This window comes from Emiliania huxleyi (assembly GCF_000372725.1).
Source record: "Emiliania huxleyi CCMP1516 unplaced genomic scaffold EMIHUscaffold_60, whole genome shotgun sequence".
Lineage (NCBI taxonomy): Eukaryota > Haptophyta > Isochrysidales > Noelaerhabdaceae > Emiliania > Emiliania huxleyi.
Genome location: NW_005197506.1, coordinates 186,497 through 195,075, shown reverse-complemented (window position 1 = coordinate 195,075; position 8,579 = coordinate 186,497). Strand labels below are relative to the sequence as shown.

At 63.4% G+C, this 8,579-nt stretch overlaps 1 protein-coding gene across 1 annotated transcript; it reads left to right on the top strand.

Annotated features, from left to right (window-relative positions):
* Positions 1–3,356: 3,356 nt before the first annotated feature.
* EMIHUDRAFT_357583 (hypothetical protein) lies at positions 3,357–4,137 on the top strand (the record flags this gene model as incomplete). The annotated part of the gene is made up of 3 exons (XM_005764194.1): positions 3,357–3,457; positions 3,572–3,898; positions 3,973–4,137. Coding segments are annotated over exons 1-2 (310 nt in total), but the record flags the coding sequence as incomplete, so codon positions are not given.
* Positions 4,138–8,579: the final 4,442 nt, after the last annotated feature.

The following is an 8,579-nucleotide window of genomic DNA, read 5'->3' as shown; positions in this document are numbered from 1 at the left end:
CAGCTGCCTCTGGAAGGCACCGAGATGTACCTTTTTGCGCAAATGGTCAAATCAAGGTTTTGTAACGCGAGCTGTGCCACAGTGAAATGGAACTAGCCTTGTGTGTGTGGAGAAGATCCCATGAGTATGTGAGGTATGTGAAAGTCATGTACGGTATACACGAGCAAAACGTGGAACGTACGGTACGCGTCTTGGGTCTTGCTCCTTGCAACTATGGGTCGCGCGATTCGGATCTATTTCAGAGCCCGCGGAGCATCACGTCCCACTCCTCCTCCGTCGGCGCCGCCCCGCCCTTTGCGGCCGAGACGGTGAGCTCGACCGCGGAAGGGTGCCTCAGCGCAGCCACCACGGCGCCCGCCGCCACAACACGCGACGTCTCGCCGTCAAAGGCGTCGAAGGACGACTGGCGGCCGGCGCGCACGATCGGGTTGGCGAGGTCGAATGGGTCTCCCGCGGTGACCTTCGCGACGAAGGAAGGGGAGACGGAGGGGCGACACGCAGGAGGAGCAAAATCGCGAACGGCCAGAGCAGAGAGGGCGGCGGCGGAACACGAGGGGGCAACGGAAACGCTACCAATGACGCGAACCGAGGCACGGGCGACGACGGGGACGGGGAGGGCGACAGCGACGTCGAGGTTGACGCAACGGTATCGAGAGCGCCACCCAAACGGAGTCGGACAGCCATGGAGGTCACCGAATGGAGGGCGAACGGCACGATACGAAAAGGCAGGGCGAGGCGGATGGAGAAAGAAGTGCCGAGGAGGCCATGGTGGAGGGGAGGGACGGGAGGACGAAAGAAGCGCGAGGAGGACGAGCGACCCGCACAGGCCGCGAGCAGACAGCGCCTGCTGGCCACCTCGAGACATTCGCAAAGAACGCTAGCTACATGGGAGGGTTTCGTGAAGGATGGATTGAAAAACATTCGAACAAAGAAAAGGCGACGGGAGGAACCGGCAGAGGATGCAGTTGACGTGACACACACACACACACACACACACACACACACACACACACACACACACACACACACACACACACACACACACACACACACGCACACACACACACAAACCCAGGGTCACACACACACACACACACACCGGTCATCCACGGGCAACGGGCCTTGCACTTTAAATGCCGTGGGGCTCCTGTCGTTAGACGTGTGGAGACGCGAGGGTCGCCCCCCCTTGCCCCACCACCTCGTGTGTGTGGAGAAGTTTACCTTACCTTACCTTACCTTACCTTCGCGCCGAGCGTGAACTTGTCGTACGCCTGCGAGTCGTCCCGCGCCGCCACACTTTGCCCCCCTTGCCGGACGCGCGCTCTGTGCAGCGGCGCAGAGCGCGCGTCCCTGGCACAGACGGAGCAGCGACCGCGCCAGCGGTCGCTGCTCCGCCCCTCCGTCGCGCGCGCCGCGCGCGCGCTGCCGCCGCCGCCGCCGCCGCCCCCTCCTCGCCGTCTTCCCCACCCCTACCCTCTGTTGCCCGCACACGCGCGCCGCGCGCTGCGCGCACCCGCCCACGCCCCCGCCCCCGCCCCCGCCCCCGCCCCCGCCCCCGCTCCCAAGCGCCCCTTCCCCGGTGGGTGTGCGTAGAAAGTGAAACCGATCGAGAGGTGGCAGAAGCCGCCGTGTGTGACACATATTGCGGCACGTGTGACGTGTGAGTGTGAGAGGACATATATTGTGGGGGGGGTTACGGGTTTGCGGGGAGAGCCCCGGGCCTGGCGCGCGCGCGCAGCGCGCGGGGCGTTTTTTATGCAAACATGCAAACGGGACGGCCTGCGCAGCCTCTAACTATTCACAGAGAGGTCTCCCAGGAGCAATACTGTATTCAAAAGGCGCGCAGCGCGCCGGAACGTACGGAATACATGCGGCGCGGAGCGCCGCTAACTAGTTATGCAGTGCAAATGCAGGCGCGGAAGCGCGCGGCGCGCGCGGCGCGCGCTCGGAGCGCGCCAGCGCGCGCGGAGCGCGGGCAGAGGGCGGCCACTAGACCATCAGGTCCTCCTCGTTGTCCGAGTTGTTCTCGTCCGAGTCCGAGTCGCTCTCCCACTTGACCGCCCCGGCTCCTTTAGCCCGCCACCAGCCCGCCACCCGCCTTGGTGCGCTTGATGCGGAGCTGGAGCGCCTCGTGGCAATACACGAGGCGGTCGGAGACGGCGTGGCGCATGCGCGAGCGCAGGCAGCGCCTTTGCTTTGTCGCAACCTTGCGGACGCCGCCATTGCCTCCGACGCGGGCTGGCCCGGCCTGCTGCAGTCCAAGCTGCTGCTGCGGCGGCGGCTGGGCCGCAGGGGCGCCCTCTGGGATGGTCGTGGTCAGCATTGATGGAAGGTTGGAAGCATGGAAGCCGGTGCTTCCTTCTCCCCCTGCCTCGGCCCCCCTTGCGGCCACCTGATCTTGAGCGCGAAAATTCTTTTTTCTTGAATACAAGGGCAAGGGCCTCAAGGGGGCGTATTCATGAATTCAAGATTTCTGGCCTTGAATACGTATAATACTGAATTTTTCCTCGCTCCGCGAGGTATTCAACACCTAGGGTTTGGAGGGATCGGAAGCAGGGAGATTTTTAAAGACCAACAACGAACAAGCAGGGAGCTGGCGTGATAGGAAGTGCGCCAGGCCGCACAAGATTTCTTCTTCTCGCGGATTTAAGAATTCTTCGCAATGATTTTCCATAATCATTTAGACCGAGGTCAGACCGATGGCATAAGCATCCGCTCGCTGGTAGCGTGCTTTTACCTCACACCCACGGTCTCACAGTGTGCCCGGCAGTCGCCGAGCAGTGTCGCTCACACAAGCCGCAGCACTCAAGTGACTGAGGGCCAGTGAGGGCGAGCCCATCGCTGTCACAGCTGTGCGGCTGCCACTGGTGTGAACGGTGACTCGAAGATGTACTCCTCTCAGCGTCAACGCTCTACGCGGAGAGAGAGTCGCAAGGCGGCCAGCACTTTCCGCGTTTCCTCGCGCTTGCCGCGCCGCATTGCGCCCGACTATGCCGCCGCGAGCTGCACGCCTAGACCCCCGCGACGCCTATCGCTCACGGAACCCGCCGCCCCTCACCTCCCCACCACGCGATGCGCCTCTGCTCGCGGCGCGAGCGTCTGTTCCCCCCTCGGCCTCGCACCGCCTGCCTACTCCCGCTCGCAGGTACAGCCGCTGCCATTGAGGAGGGCGCGAGACGCGTCCGCTGCTGCCCATTCCCCACCCTTGTCCCGCGCGACCGCCCTCCCTCTCTTCTGGCAAGAGAGCGACCCGCTCTCGCTTGCTCGCCAATCGCCGCCCGGCTCCAGTCCGAGCGCCGAGGACGCGAGCGAGCGTGCCGGCGGCCCCACCTTAACCGCTTCTTGCCTCTCTGCAGGAATTCATTCGATCAACATGCTCAAACTCGAGTTCGCGCCGGCCGCCGGTGACAAGCTCGTGCTCAAGCTCTCTCCTCCGCCGCCGCTTGCTGACAAGCAGGTGTGCGTTAATTTGCAGTGGCTGGGTGAGGGGTATGCACGCGCGCGCCGCTGCAACGCACGCAACGCTGCGCCTTCCCTGCAAGACTACCCTCTCGCGTTCTGTGGCTGACAGGCGTCTCTGGCGGACAACACGACCGTCATCGACTCTGGCGGAGGCAACGCCGTCGGCATCCCCTCCGAGCCCGTCTCGCTCAAGGATGGCATCGACACCGGCACTGGCGGCACCGGCACCGCCAGCACCGGCACCGGCAACGTCCCGTCCGAGGGCGAGCCCGGCCCGCTCAAGGACGGCGTTGACGCGGGCGGCGGCAACGTCGCGGGCGAGTTGTCGCCGATGAAGTCCTTCGCGAAGGTCGGAATCGTGCCGGCTGACGACGGCCGCATCACGCTCGTCATCTCCGCGTCGGTGTCGCCGTCGCTCCTCGGAGCCAAGGTGCGCGTGCGCACGCCAAGATTGTGATCATCCCTCTCCCGTCTCCGAAAGCCTGCGCGTACTCTCTTCGCCCACAGGCGTGCGCAAACGTCAAGGACATCTCCGTGGCAAAGTCTGGCCCGGAGGGCGTCCTCAAGAAGGACCTGGCCGCGGAAAAGGCGCCTGACGCGGGCGCGGTCGACTCGGACAAGGCCAAGGCCATGTTCGCTGCCCACGCGCCGAGCTCGCCCGCCGTTTTCTGGTCCAAGTTTACGCGCCCGACCGGCCCACCGACGACCCCCACCGGCGCCGACGTCGACCCCAACGGGTTCGCGGCTCTGCTCGGAACGGACGCCGACAAGGAAGACCTCGCTGGCGTCGGCTCCGGCGACGCGTCTGTCGGCGACGCCCCGCCGTCGTCGTCGACGCCTTCGGCGCGTACTGCCTTGCCCGTGCAGCGCGCTCTGCTCGTGACTGACCCTCGTCCGCACTGTTCACAGGGCGCCGTGCAGGAGACGGAGCCGACCTCGACGCGCTCCGGCTTCCGCTTCCGCAAGTTCTGCTCGACAAAGCTGCTGTGCGTCTTCTTCTCCGTGGTGATCGGTCTGGGCTGTTCGGCCGTTGCTCTGTCTTCCTATGGCTCTGCCGGCGTCTCAGAGCTCCTCGACGCGGTGTCCGTGCCCGACGCGGTCGCGATCCCGGTGAGCAATAGAACTGGAGCGCAACATGGCTCCCAGCACGCCCTGACTCTCCGTCGCGCGTGCGCTCGTGTATCGCGCAGGTTCTCGACCTCTCCAACACCACGCCAAAGAACGAGTTCAGCCCCTTTGCCGACGGCTATATGAGGCCTGAGGTGCCGGTGCCAAAGGTGGATGTGTGTGGAAGTTTCCCCTGTCGCACTTTGGACACGGCCGCAGATGTCTTTGCATGTGCTCGTCGAATAGCTGCTGCAGTCAACGGGAACGCGAGAACTGTTGGCTTCCCAGACATCTTCATCGGCGGAGGAATGAAGTCAGGCACGACCTCTCGCTTCGAATGGCTGCAAGCGCACCCTGAAGTCGCAAAACAAGAAACAAAGGAGACCCACTTCTTCACAACCAACCGCACAGCTCGCGAGGCGGTGGACTTCCTCACCAGACAACTTAGCTGGCAACACCTTTGCAAATCGCGCTTCAAGCTGGCGTCTTTAGAAGCAACCGCGGGTGGCGCAGATTTCCCGTTGCAGTATCGCGCCGCAAATCCAGCGCTGCGTGCTGTGCTCGTCTTGCGTGAGCCGCTGACTCGGACGATCAGTGAGCTCCAGCACCGTGCCACATCTTACTTTAGGGGAGACCGCCCGGAATGCCTCCGCAGGCTCTTCCTACAACAGTGTCTACATGATCTGAAGACGTTCTCCGGCTTCAAGACGTCTCATTATGGTGCAATCGTTCAACAGTGGCTTCATAGCTTTCCACGAGACCAGCTCATGGTTGCTCGCTTCGAAGACATGGTGGCAAGGCCAGCGACCTTTTACGCCGACATGCTTCGCTTTGCGGGCCTCTCGCCTTTCGACCCAGGTCTTGGCTTCTTTCGGGCAGCTAACAGTGGTAGATCCAGCGAGGAGCGCCCCTACAACATGACTACTGCAGGCTTTAGTAGTCTTGTGAACGACTTTGGGTCAGACATGACATTGCTGAACTCGCTGATGCAAGGCGACTTTGTCGCGCCATGGCGGGCACATCATAGAGCTCAGCTACAGCAGTGTCGCTCCCATGCTGATGAATGTTACATCTTTCTCAGCGGCACGCCTGATTTCAGCGCCAAGCTCACAGTGCGTACACCAAAGGAAGTCACCCAGGTTGGGCTGCAATCGAAGTGCAAAAGCCTCATAAATGCCTTGGAAAAGCAAGGCACTTTCAATACCGTCTACATGAAAGGGCCTGGGTGGCTGTGCGAGGGCGACACGTGTATTGACACTCTCTACTGCTCTTCGAATCGCACAGCCGGAGGTAGATCAAGCCAAATAAGCCAGTACACAAGAGCCGTGACACGCAGGCGTCCGACAGACGGCGCCGGGGCTAGGCGACCGAAGAGTCTCCAACATGAGCAGGCAAATCGTACCATCGTGCCAAGAGCATGGCCAAGAGTTCAGGCAACACTTTCACATATGAGTACTTGGTATGCCGAGATTGGCCCAAGGTGCACAGACACGACAGTTCGTCCCAATTGGGGTCTCGGTGTGCGCGCTTCCCCGCGCTATTATACAGTTGAGGAATGCGTCTCTGTCCAGCACGAAGTGCTTGGCTGGCCAGATGGGAAGTGCCCATGTGCAGCTGAACTAGCAGCTGAATGCTCAGGTCATCGCTCTAGCTGCCACGACCATTTGTACGTCGAGAATCTGTGGATGCGCCCGAAGAACTCAAGCACTACGTATCTGCAATATTGCCCAAAACGTGTGCTTGAGTTGCAGGATACTATTGATCTTTACTTGTACCTGAACCCAGAGGCAAGGCCCGCTTCTGTGTCTCTGCTACACTTCGACAAGCTGGAGCTGATGAGACGTGCAAGCCGTGAGCTTACAGACATTGACACGCTGTTTTTTGTCAACCACTTTGACCGGAGTCGATCATGCAATGGCACCTGTTGCGGGGCCGCTGAGCGTCGAGTGACAACCATGACCAGGGAACTCATTGCTCTGCACTCTTGGCGTCCCTACGAGTGCCCAGGACACCCCATGCTGCAATGGCGTTCTACTGGGAACTGTACTTGCAAACACTGGCCCCAAAGGGACTATCCCTGCTAGTGGACTATCCCGACGGTGCGCGGAACGGCTTTGCACCGTCTGCGGCGCTCCCGACTATAGTTGACAATAGGCTCACATAGTATTTTCTTAACGTACGCAGGTCGTCGACTTCTCGAAGACAACGCCGCAGATTGAATTCAAACCTACGCTCGAGACAAAGCGCGGGCCGCTGTTTGCTCCTTTCAACCCCGATACACACCAACCGCCCGTCAGAGTTCTCTATAGTGAGAAAAAGTGGCTCCGTACCTCGGAAGAGGTCATAGCTCATACGGCTTACGGGGGGTTTTCCCGCACTCCTCAGCGTAGGTACTGACATCCCTGCGCGCGCGGGAGCGCGCGGGCGATTTTTTGATGTAATGACGTGACTTTGAACCAAGTGCGCCCGCTACTACCGGGATAGATGTTCCGGGATCCGGCTTCCGCGCGGCCGCCCATCACACGGGCGCGCTGCTCCGCCGCCTGAACATGAGCCGTCCCGACGCCGGGCGCTCCGTGGCGGGGGCCCACCGCGTGCTGGGCCACCATCTCGTGCCGCCCCTGGCCCGGCTGGACGGTGCGGAGGAGCCCTCCTTGACGAGCGTGTGCGAGAGCACCGCGAGGGCGGCCGCGCGGTAGTCTGGCGCGTGGAACCACGGCAGCGCGATCTGCGAGTAGAGCTTGTCGTCGACGAGGTGCTGCGGGGTCTGGGCCATCACCTGCTCGAAGCGGCAGCCGTCGTCCTCGGGCTCGAGCATGTGCACGAGCAGCAGCCTGCCCATCTCCACGCCGCCCGCCGGCTCCTCCGGCTCCTCGTCCGCCCCTGAGGCGGAGGACGAGGAGCGCACGCGCTCGCCAACCTCGCCCACCGCTCCGCCGTGCTTGGGCTGCGCCCGGCCCGACGCCTCGCCGAGCGAGTCTTGGCCGCTCTGCACGTTCGAGCAGAGACTCAGTGAACGCCCGCGGCCTTCTGCTTCTGCGAGGGATTTCTCGTTGACGTCGCCGTCGCCGTCGACGTCCACGCCCGTGAGCGCCTCGAGTCGATTCGTCAGCTTCGCCAACCCGCTGGCCGCCTCTTGGCGCTGCCTCGTCCGCTCGGCGGTGCGCACCGTCTCCTTGAAGGCTGCTCGCCAGCCGCACACCTCCCCAGGTGGCCACGTGCGAGGCTGTCTGACAGTCTGAGACGGGCTGCTGGAGACGGCCAGCCCCGGTCTCTCAACGAGCAATCGCGCGAGGGGCCGCAAGGAGGGCGAGCACCAAGCAGGCACCCTCCCCGTCGGCATCCTCTCACCCCGGCTGCTCTCGGCTGCTCTCGGCTGCTCTCGGCTGCTCTCGGCGTGCTCTCGGTGTGCTCTCGGTGTGCTCTCGGCGTGCTCTCGGTGTGCTCTCGGCGTGCTCTCGGTGTGCTCTCGGCTGCTCTCTCGGGGGAGCACGCCTCCCCGTCGGCGCCCTCAAAGGTGCGCGCGTTGAGAACGAGGAGCAACAAGACCCGCCCGCCGCCAACGCTCGTGGCAACGCTCGTTGCGCCGCCCGCGGGAGCCTCGACGGCGACGCAGCCGGCGACCGTCGCGGCGAGCTGCGACGCGACGAGGCGCGCGCCCGGGTTGTGTCGCGAGTAGAGGAGCGTCAGGCCAGGCCCGGGGCACAGCCCCGCCGCCGGCTTGAGCTCCTTGTGCAAGTACAGGTCGGCCGACTCCCACTCCTTCTTGGCCGGCGCGCGCGGCGCCATCGCCCTCGCAGTCGCCCGCCTCGCCGCCTCTGCCGACGCCGCCTTGGCTCGCTCCAGCTTGCCGCTCGAGCTTCCGCCGACCCGCGACTCTCGGGGAAGGGTCGACGGCTCGCTGGCCACCCTGGCGATCTCACCCCCTCCGCCCGCCTGCTTGCCCGGCTCCGCGACCGCCTCGCCGCCGTCGGCGGACAGCACGACAGCGACGATCTTCTTGAGCGTCA